The sequence below is a fragment of the Sitodiplosis mosellana genome, unplaced genomic scaffold, assembly GCF_009176505.1.
Source record: "Sitodiplosis mosellana isolate CC-2019 unplaced genomic scaffold, AAFC_SMos_1.0 Smas_scaffold_6226, whole genome shotgun sequence".
Classification (NCBI taxonomy): domain Eukaryota; kingdom Metazoa; phylum Arthropoda; class Insecta; order Diptera; family Cecidomyiidae; genus Sitodiplosis; species Sitodiplosis mosellana.
The window spans coordinates 2432793-2452164 of NW_022601467.1; the positions used below are offsets into that span (position 1 = coordinate 2432793).

General features: G+C 36.2%; 1 protein-coding gene across 3 annotated transcripts in view; it reads right to left on the reverse strand.

Moving 5' to 3' along the window:
• The window catches only part of LOC129578534 (protein amalgam), a 323991-nt gene that overhangs the window by 60759 nt on the left and 243860 nt on the right, over positions 1 to 19372 (reverse strand). For all 3 annotated transcript variants that reach the window (XM_055467267.1, XM_055467268.1, XM_055467266.1), the window contains 3 exons: positions 12928 to 13014; positions 12772 to 12825; positions 10713 to 10844 (listed from right to left, as the gene is read on the reverse strand). In XM_055467267.1, the coding sequence (XP_055323242.1) occupies positions 10713 to 10844; positions 12772 to 12825; positions 12928 to 13014 (273 nt within the window). The remainder of the gene's footprint in view (positions 1 to 10712; positions 10845 to 12771; positions 12826 to 12927; positions 13015 to 19372) is intronic.

The following is a 19372-nucleotide window of genomic DNA, read 5'->3' on the forward strand; positions in this document are numbered from 1 at the left end:
AGAGAGAGAGAGAGAGAGAGAGAGAGAGAGAGAGAGAGAGAGAGAGAATAAAATTTCTATTCAACGAGCAATCCAAACAGGACGATGGCTTTGACTGATGACTCGGAGAGTGCTTTCATTAAATCAGCAGAACTGAGCGCAGTACCATCATTTCGGACTGTTGTTGTGTTTATGTGTGTGTACAATTTGACCAAAAATAGCACGCACGCAAAATGTGAGCATGCAATTATATTAAAGTATTTAATATCATAAGAAAGAACTTCTTGTGAACACTTTTTTCGTATGATGTTTACTTGGCAAAATCACGCCAAAATATTTCAAGCTTGACCTTTTTTCGCTCACTCTCCCTCTCTCTCTCTCTCTCTCTCTCTCTCTCTCTCTCTCATTCTCTCATTCTCTTCACTTCACAACACAACCAAAGTCAAAGAACACAGGATTTGAGAACAAGTGAATGTGAGTGGCCGAGTGAGATTAGAAGAAAGTAAGGGCATAGCGGGAACAAGAATGGAGAAAATCAGTTTTCGTTTAATTTCACAACTTTTCCACTGGTTACAATTTCCGTGTTTATACTCCAATATCCGTTTTGGCTGGCTTCAAACCAAATTATTCAGCTGTAAATTTATTTCAATTTAATAATTTGAAGCAATTTCACGGTTCAGGAGAGAAAAAAAGGCACCGTTTTTTGCACTCTGTATAACAATTAATTACGTTTGTTTAGTTTAATATTCGGTTAGTTTGAGCTTGTTATTATTTATGAACGCAGAAAAAAAGCATTTAATTTATGACGAAGGAGAGGAACGGAGAAAAAAATTGGCCGACGTGCACGCGATTGATAAAGCAATTACAGTTCATGGACGTTGATTGTTTTCTTCTCTGTGTTCTTTTGTTGGTTTGGCGTACTGGCCGCCCTTTTTGTCTAAGTGAATTAACTTTGGCAAGGTAACTAAATGAAGCTTTGAAAAAGCCACTAGAAATTCGATTAATTCCCAGACATACAATGTCAAAAATGACGTACAAACGCATTATCCAGGTGACAAAAATTCAAATAACGATTGCACACAGTTTGTTAAATTGTGATTCAAGCCGACATTGTCAATGGAAAATTGACACCAATTAAAATTTGGAAATTTTTTGCCACTTGATTACATTGTTTTTAACTGTTTTTTGGGCAAATGTTACATTTCTATAAGTGAGATTGAGAGTACTGTATGTTTCACTGACTTTGTTATGAAAGAGAATAGTAAGTTTCATTCGACTTAAAATTGGCTAAAGGCGAGTATGTTCATTTCTGGCGGGTCGTCACGGTTTTTTGCGGTTTTCGTGGAACAAATAAGAGATAACAACTTGGTCACTTCGGCAAAGTTTTAGTACTCAAGGACCTCTATAACTTAACTGAAGACAGTTATCTCGTATCTCTTATCAATTTCGCGAAAAGTGCGAAAAATGATAAGAAAAAAAAGAGTTCTATATAAATTTTGCTTTTTTAATTGCGCAATTTGCTTCAGCTTAGTTATAGAGGACCTCGAGTACTACGACTTTGCCAAAGACACCATGTTGTTATCTCATATCAATTGCGCGAAAAGCGTAAAAACCGCGGAGGCTAGACGGTACTACAACATACTCTACTTTAACGCCAACAGAATCATCAGAATATTCGCCTTTTCAAAAATATAAATCGAAGAAAAAGCATACTCCACTCTCAATCTCACCCATAGATTTAGCACTGGACTTTGAATTTCTTGGCCATACCGAATGGTCAATAGATCTCTATCTCTCCTTTTCTGTCTATTTCTCTAAATTTATTCAAGTTAATAACACAAATTGATACCAATTTTCTGTAGATGTAGTCTTCAATACTCTTTTTTTCTCCATAAAATTCAAAAACCATGAAACTGCTCAAGAAAAAAAATACCCTTCTATTCTGCGGTGTACGTATCGCTCACGCTTTGCGTTCGCTCTTTTTCTGCCTTATTCACACTTACACTATTTCGTCATACGAAACAACGGCAGAATCTAAGTGTAGAACGCATGCGGTGCGCTTCAGTTGTGTGTAGCGATATTGACGCTAGACCGTATGCATTAGTATTGGTGTGAGAAGCGCGAACGTTTAGCGTATCCGCATGCGTTCTACACTTAGATTTTGCTGTTGTTTTGTATGACGAATATAGTGTAAGTGTGAATAAGGCAGAAAAAGAACGAACGCATAGCGTGAGCGATACGTACACCGCAGAAATGAAGAGTATTTTTTCTCTTGAGTGATTTCCACGCACCGATGATATAATCGGTAAAATGTTTCTCATTGCGAGAGAAAATATGTCAATTTAATATGAATTGCATATCAATTTTCTTCGTTCTATGCTCTGGCGTCGATTATATCAAAATCATCTCATTACAATTGCATAACCTCTAGCATTCACTTCCAATTTCGATGGAATCTGCGTAAAGCGTATAGTTTAAATATTTGACGAATTTACCAAGTTTTACATTCAATGTAAATCAATATTGTTTATTTTGTGATTTTTGATAGTTTGACATGAAAAACATTCTGCGCTCCATATTTCAATCCACTACGAACCGACGACCCTCGACAAAATCGAAGCAAAAAAAAAAATGGGCGGCCCGATTTTTTTTTCGATTTCAAGCAACTTTGAGCTGCAAATTAAATGAAGCATAGAAATTGTGAAGGATAGAATGAGTCGTAGCTTTTGATTTTATTTGATGATAAGAAACACGTGATGGCGTGAAATTTAATAATTTAATATGAGGTATAGAGTTGTTTGGGAATCTGACTCATTTCAGAGTGGACGTGAATGCCGTTGGACGGTATGTGAAATGCATAACACATTTCACTTTTGTACGGTACGGATGACGCGTAGATAAAATATTTTATCGTTGCCAGTACCGCGCTGCTGTGCGGAAAAATAAACAAAACATAAATTGTTGGATATACGCAAACACACACGAGCATACGTAAGTGAGTAATACGCATATATATTACCCATTTGCACAGTGGAATATAGGACGAAAATGAAATGTGAAAAGCACATAATATTTGTGTGACCCGCATACAATACGTTTTCAGTTTTTCGAAATCTCGTTGAATTGGCGAAGAAACGCTCATCCAACAACAACAACGAAAAGAAAAAAAAAACCAAAAATGAACACACATTTCCAACCATTTAATCGAAAGAAATGTCGGTGCGCATCTTTACTCGCTGCTATTATTTTGGTTCTTGTTGGCTTTTTTTCCGCCTCGAATTTCTCTCTGTCAGGCCATCAACGCAACCATTGCCGGCTGCTGTTTACCTCCCTTTTTTCCCGTTTGGTCCAATTCAAAATCTGTTTCGGGGCAAAATACCTCGTGTACGAAGTGTGTTTCATGCTCAAAATAAATGAAATGAAATAAAATAATTAAAATTAATAGAGCTCTAAATTTTCCTAGAGAATACGTACATATTTAAAGGTACATATTCTTTTGCTCAACCATAATGGCACTCCACTTCCAAATTGAGCGCAACCAACACGAAAAACAAGATGTACACAACGAGATTGAGCCAAAGAGAATGAGAGGATGAGTGCACAAAAAACGAATCAACATCGCATACACAATATGTGTTAATGGTTAAGCACATAGACAAACATACTCCACGTACATCACCATCACACACACAAACTCTCTCTCTCTCTCTCTCTCTCTCTCTCTCCTTGTGTCTGTCTGTACCCACCCGAACATGGAATGCTACAACCTTACATATTTTCAATATACTACCGTTACGCATCCATACAGTGTTAACTGTGAAGGAATCATTAACAAACGTTGTTTGTGTAGTTATATATATATATTTTTTTTTTTGGAAAACGGTTTGTTTTATTATTGCTAGCATTACTTCATACGCTTTAAAATAAACGATGTGGCAGCAGCGAATGAATGAAAGGGTCAGAGTACACATAGTCTATTGAATGAAGAAATGAAAGGCGCACTCCCTACACACACATACACATTCAAATTAACGAGAACGATAAAACATTACTTGCAATTTCGTTGCGTTCTAATTAATTAAGGATGTTAAATATTGAAATATTAAAGATCCAATGTTTTGTTGCCAACCATGTTGCGAATCCTTCTTATCAAATAATGATGCTCCGGAGTGATCCACGGTGGGCCAAATTCCAACGAAAAAATAAAGACAAAATCGATTTTTGTGTTCATCTCAACAGTTGTGAATGGAATAAGATTAGCATGGGCATGGCATATTATATTTGGAATCATATCAGAACTAGACTGATTTTCACATGAAACGCAAATCAAAGCATCAACGTGCTCTCTTTGATATTCATGAAAAATGAGAAAAACGACAAAAACGATTTGTACAAACAATGTATGCCGATACAATTTCACAAATATCCACATGAAACAATATATCGTTTCTTTCTTGTTTGTTTGTAATCGCGTGTGAACTTATGCGCATCGAAAAAAGAGAAAGAATTGCTTGTCCAACAGTATCCAGTGACAATCTGTTGATTGATTGTTGATGTTTGATATTTTTACATGCGAGAGCATACGTAAAGCGTTCAATATCGAAAATCATAAAGCAAAGAAAAAGCGCAACGCATTCAAAATATGAAACACATAAAATCGATTTGAAATAGCCACCATTCAGAACACTTTTTTTTTCCTTTGCTGTGTCGTCATTGTGTGATTTGTCGTCATCCGTTGTCGATCTCGCATACATGCTGATGATGATACGTCAAACAACTTCGATCTTGAACAAAAATTTTTGTACGTTCTTTGAATATTTATAGAATTTTTTTATGCATATTTAAGCATTGAAAATGTCCCATTTCGTCTCACGTTGTTCAGCCTGTTTGCTATTCAGTCGATTCGGCAACGATTGAGTAAATATTTGTGAATAATTTGAAACGTGATCAAAATTTAATAACCGCACATGCGAAAAAAAGCAAAACAAAAACTTCCGTTCCATTATTAGTCGCAAAGTTGACGGTGCTTCATGGGACTCTTTTTTTTTCATTTATTCGGTTCATCGGATGATTGAGCATAGTTGTTCGGCGCTTCGCAAAAATCTACATACCATTTTCCGCTTCAAATATAATAACATCCACTTTTCAAATCAATAAATTGCATTTTATTTGGTGGAATTTTCGTTTTTTCCTCCAATAAATAAATTTCTAAACAATTCATCATAAATTAAATGCGCAGCCAAACGGCCATTGGCGATGGGACCAAAAATGCCGTTGTTCCTTTATTCAATCATGTATTTTGCTATGGCATACTATCGCTTTTTGTCATGCTAAGCACAATTCGCGAATTCGAATTTTCGACCAGACCATCCCAGCGCGCGCGTATGTGTGTTCGTTAATTTTTTTTTTGTCATTTCTCCCATTCGTCCCCCAAATAACATTATGACGATTTAGCACTAAACGCAACAACGTTAGCACTTTTCATCATAAATTGGTTCGTTTGTCTGTGTTTTATCGGCTTTGCATCGATTTTCATATTCTCTGTCTCTGTCTCTCTCTCTCTTCGTCTCTCGCTATCTTGTTGGCATTCGCACAGTTTTACAAAGGTACGCATGCATGCATTGAAGCCGTTTATTAATATTATGATGATTATTATAATAACTGTTATCTTGGGTGTAATAGCGCAATTTTGAGCGATGCTCACATTCCAGTTGAAAAGCAACGAAAAACCAAACACAAACACACATCTGAAATTGACATATCTGTTCACATTAATAACAGCACGAGAGTTTGCCCAGTAGGGTGTTTTTGCCATCAAATAATCAAGAAATGGTAGTTCTGGATTGAAAGAGTGAACGATTCTGAGTCGATTGCATGTATTTTTACTTTAAAATAATCAAAGATGCCACTTCCCGAGATCAAAACAGAAAATCATAGAATTTTGAGGTTATATTTTTATTCACTGAAATAAAGTAATATTTTCGACTCTTCCACTTTCAATCTCACTGCCATTGGTAAATTCACGATGCAGAATTTCATTTTCATGCATTTTTTGTGGAAAAAATCAAGGAAATCGGTTAAATATTACACATTTTCCATCGCATCTTTGACGGCATTTTCGATTGAAGAAATAACACTAATAGAACTATTTTTTTCACTAGAATTCAATCAATGCAGTTAGAACACACGAAAAATTATCTGAATTCATCAAAACATCCGATCGAACAAATCCAGAAAGACCAATTTAGAGCGAACGAAAAATGTAAACAGAAACGAGCTGTCATCATGAAATTCGGGCTTGTTTTGATGTTTGACAAGACCGTAACACAACTGCGCGAATCACTGTGTGCGAATTACTTGTTATTTATTCGGGCAAGTGTATTGGCAATCCGTTATAATGTCAAATGAGTCCAGATTTCGTGATGACAGCTCACTTTTGTTTACATTTTTCGTTTGTTCCAAATTGGTCTTTCTGCACTTGTTCGATCGAATGTGTTGATAAATCCAGATAATTTATCGTGTGTTCTAACTGCATTGATTGAATTCTGGTGAAAAAAATTGTTCTATTAGTGTTATTTCTTCAATCGAAAATGCCGTCAAAGATGCGATGGAAAATGTGTAATATTTCACCGATTTCCTTGATTTTTTCCACAGAAAATGCATGAAAATGAAATTCTGCATCGTGAATTTACCAATGGCAGTGAGATTGAAAGTGGAAGAGTCGAAAATATTACTTTATTTCAGTGAATAAAAATATAACCTCAAAATTCTATGATTTTCTGTTTTGATCTCGGGAAGTGGCATCTTTGATTATTTTAAAGTAAAAATACATGCAATCGACTCAGAATTGTTCACTCTTTCAATCCAGAACTACCATTTCTTGATTATTTGATGGCAAAAACACCCTATTGCCCAGCGAATGGACAGAACACAGCAAATGGCACTAGCAGAAGCCAAATTGGTAGCAACACACCGCCAGTTATATATGGATAAACACATTATTGTTGGCCCCTCTGTTCAACTGGAGGCAGAACAACTCAAGCTGTGACTTTATTGAATTCAACTTCAATGGCATGATCTTCAATTCCTTCGTTTCGGAACGGGCGCACACCCAACATACCGCATGATAAACACATGTATATTGACTATGGTTAATTTTCTGAAATTCAAAACCTCTTTTTTATAGAGTTGATTTTTCAATAGAGTCTGAAATGAAGAAAAAAAAATGCAAAAGCTTTGTTTTGGGAAGTGCTGTTCAGTATTGTATTTATGAATCACAATCAAAATTTGCACTGACAACCGTTCTCTTTGATCTATTTTATTCTGCTTCATGACTTTCCCTTGGCATACCATTTTCAATTCAAATTTGTGATGATTAAAAATATATGCATGTGCGACATTGAAAACGAAGCCATTGTGATGGTGTATGCAATAGAGCACATATGACAAATAGCCTATCGAAACATTCGCTCTCTGTAACCGATTGTGGATTTCATGAACCACGTATCCCTTTGTTGTGTACATCATTTTGACATGTTATTGATGCATTCGACATTGATTTGTATTTTGCCACTTCGTTGTCGAATGCTATATTTGGAGCAGACAACAAATTCATTACGATGAACGGCATGAAATCGTATTTATGAGGTGAATCAATTTGATCGAATTTCATCAGCCACTTTCCACGAACTCTATTCCATAGCTATCCCATTTTGAAAAATCAACAAAATCATGCGACTCATCATCAGACAGACACAGTTTTTTTTAAGCTACATTTTGGCATTTCAACAATTTAACACTGGTGTCTACAGTTGCAATGACTGAGCTGATACAATTTCACATTTCAAATATAGTTCATAAATAAATTGGTTCGATAAAATTGCGTCAATTTGGAGTTGGCAATAATTGAAATGATGTTCATCATTCAGACTTTTGCTTCTTTTGAAGTTTGACGAACGGCAGAGATATCAAAAGTAAATAAGTATTACACATTGCTGACGGTTTACATTATAATATGTATAAATTGTGGGCAAATGTGGAACATATTTAATTTGATGTGTCTATGAATGTTTCTCTTTTTTTTTCTTCTTCGTTCTTGTTCTATTCGTGCGGCAGTATTTGCTTCATCGAACATAGCATGCTAATTTATGTAAATAGCAAAGCCGAAAGCAAATAAACGTCTCCGATCCGTTCAATTAGAATGGCTTTGAGCAATCATTAGCAAGCCGATTTTTCTGTTTTCGCCATTTTCGTCATGCACACGATTTGCTTGTTGTGTAAACACATACAATCGTTTTGCTATTCGCAAATTTCCCTTGGAAATGTTCAATCAAAGACAGGCAAAATCACAGTTGGTTGTCTACGTTCGAGCATATGATCGACGCCGGGTCTTACAGTCAAATCCTTACAATTGATAATTCGACTCATGCGTTTGCCGAATGCAAAACCATACAGGCAGCATTTCGGTTTGAATATGGCGGAACGAGATTAACTATTTCGATCATGTTCTTTGTGTTTGATGCGTCGTCGTGTTCGATGCTTTCGAAATTGAGCGTCGATATGCGAATTTTACACAAGTATTTAATTCATTTTCCATCTAAATTAATATTTACTTTTATTGTGTCAAATGATTTTGGAGATAGCGTTCGAACCTTGCCTATTTCTCAATGCAATCATTTAGTCACAAAATTATTACGAAAATAGTTTGGCATTAGTTTTAGCCGGATAATCTCTCTCGTTGTGCTTCGGTTGAATATTTCTATGTTCTTGTCGAACTTTGTCCCAATTGTTTCACAATCGCTTCACAATCGATGTTGCAAATCTGATTAGAGATCGTGAAATGCGATTGCAATTATGGTGATTACAAAAGAGCGTTTCGTATAATAACTCCTCATTTAGTATGAAGGCACAAAAAGTGTATCTGTCGTTGTAAACGCAGAAAAAAAATATTTCATTTCAATCCATTACATTACATTACATTACATTACGTTCGATCGAGAAAAAACCGCACTAGTGAATAACTTTTACATTTAATAGTTTACAGGTGAGTGTGCGAATGGAAAATGAAAACATGGAAAAATAAATATTGATACACAAGCTAGGCCGCCAGAGTTATTAATAATGCTGAATTATTATATTAATTATTTATTCAGATTGGTTCTGATATGGGAGACGAGAGGATGTGCGACAACTTGAGGGGCGTGCGATGGGTTCGATCGAGTATGGTGCATGAAAGAAATAAATAGAGGACTTGTTGGTCATTGCAACAGCCGAATGCATACACAATATCAACAGCAGCGAGTACGAAAAAAAAAGTTGGCATTTGTAATTTTAAATGGATTGCTGGCCCTTTTCAGTCGATTGAATTAAAATTGAAAGCTGCGAAAATCGCTGAATACATGTGATTTTTCGCCATTGTTGTTTTTTTTGTCATCATATAAATACTATTGAATTCATTATCTCTGATAGTATTATTAATACGAATTATAATTTTATTATTCATTTTATTTATTTGTACGTCAACGGTGAAAAATTTCAGTCTGATTTTCGATGGCAATCATATTTTCCACACTCATATTTATGCATGCATATGAATTGCACAGATATATTCAGTTCTCTCGCGCTTCGTATCATATGTATATGCACACTTTTTTGTTTGTTTGTATCACAGCGCTCGTCTCGGTAATTATTTTGGATTTATCATCGGTAAGCAAAATTAAATAGTGAAAAAGCAAAATGACAAACAAAATGGAAACAACAAACGCAGACAAAGGGAAACATAATGAAATATGAATAATTCGGATTCTTTTTTCCCGGTTTCATATAGGCAGGCATATATGTATATTCCGCGCGCGCAAATTTAATTTGATTTTACAAGTGAAATGTAACATTTCCACCGTAATTTAATTTAGTTTGCATGTTTCTTTGTGTGTGCGTGTTTCGATTTAATTATATCATTTATTATTTGGTGGTCAGATGGCTTGGGGCATACTTTTGATATCAACGCAAACAAATGATATCTGATTTGCATGAAATTCTGCATTGGTTTTTATGGGTGTCCAATTCAAATGGAATCGACCGATTTGAGTTTGTGGCAAAAGCTTTAAAGCAGTGTTGCAAATCAGTAGGCATCAATATACTATACCGGCGGTATATACCGAAGTATACTTATATACATAATATGAAGAAGAGCCTTTTGCAATTAAAAAAAAATGATGCAAAGTCATTAAAAATGTTTGAAATGTCAAATTTTAACAAGTTTGACAGTTTTAAGTTTTTTGAGATTGTTTTTACTATGTGTTTATTGATTCTAAAGGCATGGTATATTATTTGTTGTATATACCGGTATATACCGTCACAGTATAATATACGGTATATCTCTCAACACTGCTTTAAAGTTCACACCCATCTGCATTTCACAGCCATTTATGTGCGAATCAAATTCATTTTCTCTGTACTTTACGCACAGACGCACACACATATATCGAAGCAAAGTCGACAATGCGAAACAATTTAATCCGATTACCGTTATTACAACTCTGATGCAATATAATATTACACGCGCTGAAAAAGAAGATGATGGCTAGAATAGGTTCCAAAAGGAAACAAGGAATCATACGGGATGCAAATTTCATTTCCTTATTCAAAACCCATTTTGCCTCGATACACACACTCATGCTCACGCACACCATGAAGAAAACCACAGGAAAATGTAAAAGCTACAAAACACTTACATAATACGTGCAGAACGACTTGGGTACTGGCTGGTTGACCGACTCCGTTGTTGGCGGTGCAAATGTAGGTACCACCTTTGTGACGATCCATGCTTTCGATGAGCAACACTGGCGAGGATAGTTTTTCATCACCTACGAAAACGAATACATACGGAAATAGAAAATTAGTCAAAGGATCCGAGAGCGCTCTTTTGTCGAACTGCCTTTTGTGTTACAATGTATCGCACAAAGCATTTCTCGATGGCTGAAGACCTTTTTATAACTTTTTCTTTCTCTCTTTCTTTTGCATTTTTTTTAAATTTTTGTTATGATAAATTGTGAATGATGTCAACATGGACGAACTATAGATATTTATATATTATATCTGCATCAGTGAAGCGAAATATATTCATTGAAATTGAAATGAAATGATAGCCTGGTGAAAATGGAATGAAGAGAAACAGAAAAAAACGAAGCAACAACAACAACAAAGAGAGAAATGCTTCTATTATGATGATAATTCTTGATTATTTGAATGCGTATCATTTATTCCATCAGAGGGTTGCGTTGAAAAGTCATACGATTTCCTTTGCTCGTTTGTTTCTTTTCTTTAATGCAAACACATTTTCACATACTTCAAATGTCCACTCTCTTCATCCCATGTCCATTTCCTTACTCCATCTCTCTCTATCTCTCTCTCTCTCTCTCTCTCTCTCTCTCTCTCTTTTGCATGTTCATTTTTATTCGATTTCTTCATTCTCTCTATACACCGCTCTTTTTTTTACCATCGTTTCGGCTATTTTGTATATTATTTGTGTATCAAAAATGAAAATTTCTGAGCTGGGATTTTATTTACCCAAAGGATACATGAAATACCATTCTCGGTTGGAATGAATGGTGAAGAAGGGAAAGCACATCGAAAACGAGAGAAGAATCATTTTTCAGTGAAATTGTAAATAGCCGAATAACGGCAAGCAGCTGCAGGTCAGTAATTTTTTCATTGTAAAAATAACCGAAAACCGTACCGACCGTACACCAAAAATGAACAGAAAGATGGAGCAAAAGAATATGGAATAAGAAGCATGCACAAGAAAAATGACGAACAATGTCTTAAATGTGCGAAAAAGACCACCAAACATGATCAACGAGAGCCGAATCGAGGAAAAACTGGAATGAAGAGGGTGAGAGAGATGGGGAAAATGGGAGAATGAGATTGTGTGTACTGTACAAGTTGAAAAATAAAAGTAAACCGAAAGCAGCTAAAATAACGAATCAGCTCGAATAAAATAGATGGTGAAGCGACTGCGGACGAGAATCGAGAAAGGAGAGAAAATGGAACGTGTATTGTCTTTTTAAATCCATTGTAAGTAATGAAAATCCTTTTTTTGTTTGTTACTGTGTTTGCTTTTGGTATTTTATGATTGTGTGTGTGTGTTTGTATATGTGTATGGATGGGTATTTGAATTTTCACTTTGCTCTGTTTTCACCCATTGTATGACAATGTGTTGAATCGAATGCAATGCACATTGATGGTCTTGATGGTCGCATGCAAAACCCATTTTTCGGCATCATTTTCTGTGGCAAATCCACATCATTTCGCTCTTCCTCATTTTCAATTCGATTGTTTTGTTTCCGAGCAGTCAGTGCTTTCCCATCACTATACGAGCATCATTACACCAAACTCTATCGTTCCGTTGAGCTTTCGTTGACCAAAATTACATATGCTATAAGCTTGAGCCAAATCAAATGATGGAAAACAAACGAAACGCAATGCTTGTACATATTACAATTTTGTTTTACATCAAATATTCGTCACAACTATAATTTTGTATATCTAGCAAACAAAAAATTCTATTCATCCTGCTTAAAGAATTTTGGAGCTCATGAACTCTGTAAAATGGTATTTATTATGTACAGTGAATATATACATATAAAATGTAAGGGTTATTCAAGAGCTGAAGAACTTTTCGAGGAAAGTTTCCACAATTATCATAACACTTTCTCATTTCGCTTTTCGGTGAAGGCCCTTTTAATTAAGGTAGCAATTTATCCATGTTTTATGTTTTGCGGTTCAACTTACCATTTGGAAGATTTTCAAACTTTCTTGTCCAGGTTATGTTGGGACTTGGGTTTCCTATTCAAAAATGTGCATGAAACAGAAAATACAAATCCGATGAGAATTAAGTTGGATAAATGGAGCCATGAAGTTGAGCAAACAAATGAAAGCAACAATTACCTGATGCTGAGCACTCAATTCGTACCGATGCACCTTTCTTGACTTGCATGTGGCCGCCCGAGCTGATGTGGTGTATTCTTGGTGGAACTGTAAAATGGAGATAATCGAGATTAAATGAGATTCACATGAACTTATCGCTGTAGGTCAATATATCACAACGAAATTGGTGAACTGTATTGCACAAATGTTAGGATCATTCACGTTTTGGAAAATAGTTTAAACATTTAAATGGTAATTTCAAATTGGACATTTGGATTCGTCAAATCTGTGGAAAAATGAACCGAGAATCCAAATGTACGATAATAATGAATTGGGAGTCAATCCGGTAAGCGGAAATAAAATAGCTGAACTTTATATTTTTATTTGCCATGAGCTCAACGCAAAGATTAAACAATTCGGGTTTGTTGGTCGTTGGCGGTTCGGACAAGTTGAGTAAACAACAAGTGAAAATGTAATGATGCTAAGCGTGAGATAAAAGTGTAAATCATTAAAAAAAACGGCCTTACACAAACAATAATAAAGAAAAGGGAGAAATATGGCTGTTGTTGTTGAAGAAAGCATCACAGTTCGGCGAACTCAACATTTTTTTTGCATTTGTAGGCATAAATTCATATTTTTATGGACACCATCAGAAGATTCGTGCGTATAAGTTTTGTACGCGAATGAATCAGCAGGGGTGTTAAAAAGATGAACTTGCTTATAATTTTCAAAAGAATGAGCGGCTTGAAAATTTATGATCGATCGAAATGAGGAGCGAGAGACCGAAAAAAATTACACCACTTTGAAGATGTAAAGTTTTCCATTCGTTGTTTTATATGCATTGGAAAACCTAATCCGCTGAATACATTATGCACACTCATGGAAACTGGCCTACTTCATCGTTTCCCTTTTCCGGAAATTAACGCACCGGCAACAATGACCACACTCCTTGATCTAAGAGTGTTGAGTGTTTGCAGCTGTGAAGTGTACGTACACGTTGGCATGGGAGTTGTTGACCAAGTACCTCAAGTATCTCAAGATGAGTAAATGCCAAGCGAAAAATCCACATAAATCAAGTAAACACCGAAAATCGATATTCATTTGTCGACTTGTTGATTTATAATCGTATTTTGCAAATTGATTGATGTTGAGCCGAGGAGAGAGAGAGAGAGAGAATGGGAGTGAGAACATGAACTATTATCGATGACGCACGACTAATCGGCGCTTGTTTAATGTATTGAGAAATCGGGCGAAAAATACGGAATGGTGTAAAATGCTCGGTTGGGCATAGTCCAATATGCTATATGCTTTCGGTATTAAATTTGGGAACATTGTATTCATTTATCAGGAAATAGATATTCAGTTCAGACGTCTCAATAACATGCTGAATGACTTACAACATAAAGTAGTATCATTTATGGCGTATTCAATATTTTGCACGTGATCATATTACAAAAGAGCAGTAGCTCCAGCAATAATAATCAAAATGAGAGAGTAAGATAAAGTGAGAGAGAAAGCAAGAGACTGGCAATGATGACAGAAATGAAGCAAAACGAAACGAAACGAAACGAAAAATCGAACGATACGAAAGATAGAGATTGAGAAAGAGATGTTGTTTGTACAGAAAAAAGAAATCGTACACAACGAGCGAGCATCACACGAAATTCTACACTTGGGCAAAAGTAGCGAGAGAGTTCACAGATAGATGAGAAACGGCAATAAAACATGCCAAGATGTTGAACTGTGTATATAAATCTCCACATGTTTCTCACATTAGTCATTGTTGCCATTTTCGTGTGTCTATCAGCGCTTTGATGGCATGGGAGCGCACCATACTTTTCTATTCAAAATACTACACACTCCGTTTTATTGGTGGCGATGCCGCTGCCGTTTGCATTTCACTTGTAATTCGATTTGCCATACACACACACACACACACACACACTATGCATTTTGCATTTGGCACAGAAGAATTATACAAGAGGAACACACTCACTGCTCTATTGATCAGTTCAAAGAATTATTTTTTAAAAGTTTTTGAATTGTTGGGCAACATGTTCGAAAGTTCAGAGTTACACATGAACATGTTTCCAAAACAAAATACCCAATTGTTTTTCACTGTGCTAAAACAGATCACATTTCAAATTCCCAAACGGATGAAAGAATTCCAAATGTTTGTCTGATTTTAACAATGGTCCGACAATAAGGTTTACTTAAATGGCGCACAATTATTTGAATCGTTCCATTAGTTCCATCGACTAGATAAAAGATAGTGTTCGGTTTTATTGTGATTTAAAAATAGATCTGTCGCTCGCATGGAATCACAATTGATGATGGACGAATTTGGGGAGCAACAGAAAGACGGAGAGAGAGAAAGTGAGACGAGAAGAGGTCAAAAGTGTTGTGTCGAGCACATGTGCAAATTCGCATCGATCATTTTTGTTGATATATGTGCGGAAGTTGTTTTGCTTGTGTATGTTAAGATAGCCATGAAGTGCTTGAAACAGAGGACATCATAAAATATGGATCGGATTCTGAGAAATATGAAAAATGCCACAATCATCAACAACATTATTTAAACGAGAACGACAAAGAAAAAAAATGGTGACCGTATCAATGTATTATCAGCAAAAGGAAATGAAAAAGATACTTGTACAATCATTGGCTTGTTTGTTTCTTTTTTTGTTATGAATTTGGCACAAACCTCCACAATTTCTGGACAAATCGAATGAAAAAAGGAGGAAATGAAAAAAAAAAACAAAAAAATATCAACTGGTTCGGTTCGAGTCGAGTCGCATGCAAATAAGGAAGACGCCGACAGACATGCGTAATCAGTGCACGAAGAGAATGAAAAGAGGAAAAATTGTTTCGGATGATGATTGATGTAGACATCAATAAAACGACGGCCAAGAATCGGAATTCCCTCTGGCTATTACTTTTAATGAACGATGGGAGATGGACGGAATTAGATCAAAGAATGCGGTGGAGTGGGCGAAAACGGTAGACACACGGTATAGAAATAGAGAGAGAAAAAAGGCAAACATATATAGATAAGCAAATCGTTATGATTATATCTTGCAGTAAATATGAATGAATGTATAAATAAATGCGTATAATTCCATATTATTTTATGGGCGGATTGTGAGCGGAACGGTGTTTTTTGCGTTTTGATTTAACGACCTTCCATTTATATAAATGGTCAATAAAAAAATTACAAATGCCCAGATATTTTCGGCGGCATTGTCGAGGCCGATGGATCTCTCTCTCTCTACCTCCCTCCCTCCCCAATGAGGAAAACGTTACAGTTGTACAAATTTTGTGCACAGCTTATGGAGAAATTACATTGGCCGTGTACGAAATGTATACAACTGTAATGTTTTCCTCATTGGGTCCCTCACTTTCTCTTACTATCACCCACTCTCCTCGTGTGCAAAGCACTAGAAAGCTACAATTATTTAGATTTACTTGGAAAATTCCAAGCGATTCTAATCTAATATTTCAGTTTCTATCATGAGTCCGGATGTTCTAGAAGAGTCAAGAAAAATAATAGAACCGACAATATAATGCCGATTTTGCCCGAAATGTACAAATAATTTGTATACTGATGTGTGTTTCGTATGATTTCGAATCAATATAAACTATGTACGGGGCATTTAAAATCATAGGCGAAAAATGGACCGAAATTCACAAACATGACGTCAAATGGGGTGGGCTCTTTGAGCTCTTAATTAGATAGGCATCACCAACGAAAAGAAAAATCCAGCCCCAAAAAAATCCAAAAATTTTGTAATAAATATGTTAGTAGTAGGAAAAATTAGGTTTATATTCAATTGTATTTTATCCAACGGATTCACGGTCATTTGCCTGCTGCATCGAACGTGAATCCATCCATTCGAAATAATAGAATTGCCAAATTAGATTGAATTGAAATGGGTGATTTCGGACTATCAAATTATCCGATGCAAGCATGAATGTTTAGTTTGTCGGTTGCCAACTGCAATTTTATGAATGCACTATGATTACGCGGCCGACAAAATGCACACAGTACACACTATCATTGGTTGAGACGTGTTGTACCAAGACAGACAATGTGAAGCTTTTAATAACAAGTCACTTTATTTTCGGTTTTGACTTGAAGCAAACACCATTTGCAAAAAGAGGGGCATAGAGATACTGCGATTGCCACTTCTACAGATTTTCAAACGTGAAGTCTCCAGAAAAAAAATCGTAATTGCAGTTGTGTTTGAATGATAGCCGAAAGTGTAAGCTCAACTGCGGCTTTAAAACAGTCCATGGCTGCGTTCAGACTTAAGAACATGCAAAGATTTCCACGGTCCAATAATCATAATGGCAATCGCAATCGTCGCAATCGCATTGTTATTGCTATTGCTTTTGTTGTTACTGTTATTGCTGTGATTATTAATGTTATCGTCTTAGCCAAGGCAAGAGTATCACGCCACTCTATAAAGCGGAAGAGCATCTATACAATAGAGATTTTGCTGTGGTTTTAAGTGTATCGATAGACGATCCACTCGACCGGTCTATAGAGTCGAGTTTTCTTGTGCTTTCGAAAACATCTTAACCCAGATGAATTCACACAATGTCTATTCCAGAAACGTTGAGAGATTTACGGAATTTCGATGCAAGTGGCGATAGAGTGTGAGGAACCAACAGACTCGAATCAGCATTCAATTCGCTAACATACACACACAGGCACATGCACATCTAACAGCCCATGCAATACACTGTGTACACTGTACACATATGTGACTTTGGAAAACGCTACCAATCAACACGTATTGAAGATGGTCCTTGTTCAACCTAGATACTGTCAAACACACAAACATTATTCTCAAGTCATCTAAAATGAATCGAAAATGATTGTAGTAAATTTGTTTTTAAACTACACACTGTGCCCATTCGATTCAGCAGGCCGCAATCCAAAGCGAACAATAAACACACAATCGATTGATAGAAAAATCATTCTTGGAAATAGATACGTAGAATGTGGATGCCTCATTATCTCCATTTTCGAGTGCATTGATTAGTTTCGTGAGAATTATGTGCTTGTTTAGCATGAATCAAGAACGGCCGATCGAACATTCGATGACACATTCTCAAGAATACCTGAAGGCCTTTGGCACATGAAAATAAATCGAACCAATATTTTCAGCTTTTCTTTCTGTCCTTTTTCTTCTCTCGCTCTCATTCTTCCTACATTTGATTTCAGGCCACATAGATTCACTCGCAATTCATGCAGTATGTGAAGATTGAAAGTGGTTCATGTGATGTGATACTACAAAATATAGATCAACGACGCGTCCAATGAGCTCAAACGAGCACATCGACAAAGTGGATGCAACGATGAAGAAATTGTTTCATACAACAAAGACAACGTTTAAATGTCAACATGTACCGTACATCCCATCCCTCACTCCTCGTTCCCTTACTGCGTCGATTTGATGTGGTTCCATTTGGTTTTTACTATAGCTTTTCAACTTCAAATATGATGATTTTGCTAGAATTGAAAATACAATTCACTTTCATTGTAGCGAAAAGAAAATGTAGCCCAATTCATTGTGGTGAATGGTTGTGTGTGGTGGTATCGTTTGAGTGTGAGTATGCTTTGTGATGGTCTAAGTGTTCTCGTGTATTTGTCGACTGAAATTATTATCACATGAAAGCAAGAAAAACAATGGCCGAAGCACTGAAAACCGCCTGAAGGCAGTAGAAGACGGCTTTGCCATGGCGGCGTTTGTACACTGTTCGCACACACGCACACACAGTTTCATATACACTCACAAAGACACAATAATAATGGCAGAATAATAATGGAGCGACCGGACAGAAAGAAAAAAAATCCCTTACAACAATTGCTCAGAAGGGGTCGGAGTACATTACGTGTTTATGTTCACATTGTACGAACGAAGGAAAGGGAAAATTGAAATCTCGAATTGGAAAAGCACATGCATTCATTCATTCATTCATTCAGCCGGCGTGTGAAGGTATCATTGCGAAGCGAATATAGAAAAAATTAAACTGACATCCGAAGTGAAAGGAGCACAGTTTTTGGATTTGCATGGATCACGGAACCACACTATGTTTGTGTGCATTTACAGATTGGCAAACCGACCACACCGAAATTGATATGAAAAAAAAACCAATAGACGACTGTCGGTCTTCGTAACTCCATAGGCCAAAAATAGGCGTATTCCGGGCGCCACTCGGGAATTGTAATCATTCGCTAATTAAGAAAGGGAGCTCCTTTTGTGGTGTCATTCAACTGCCACACACTATTAACGTTTGAGAATTTTATGTTGTTGTTGTGTCCGTTATTCGGATTTCGCGCATTGTTCGCTGCATTCTGCAACTATCGGATCGACATAGCAAAATGGCAATTTAAAATTTTGTGACGCTTCACAGTTTGAGTTTATTCTTCATGTACCAACTAAAATGCTGCGGTAAG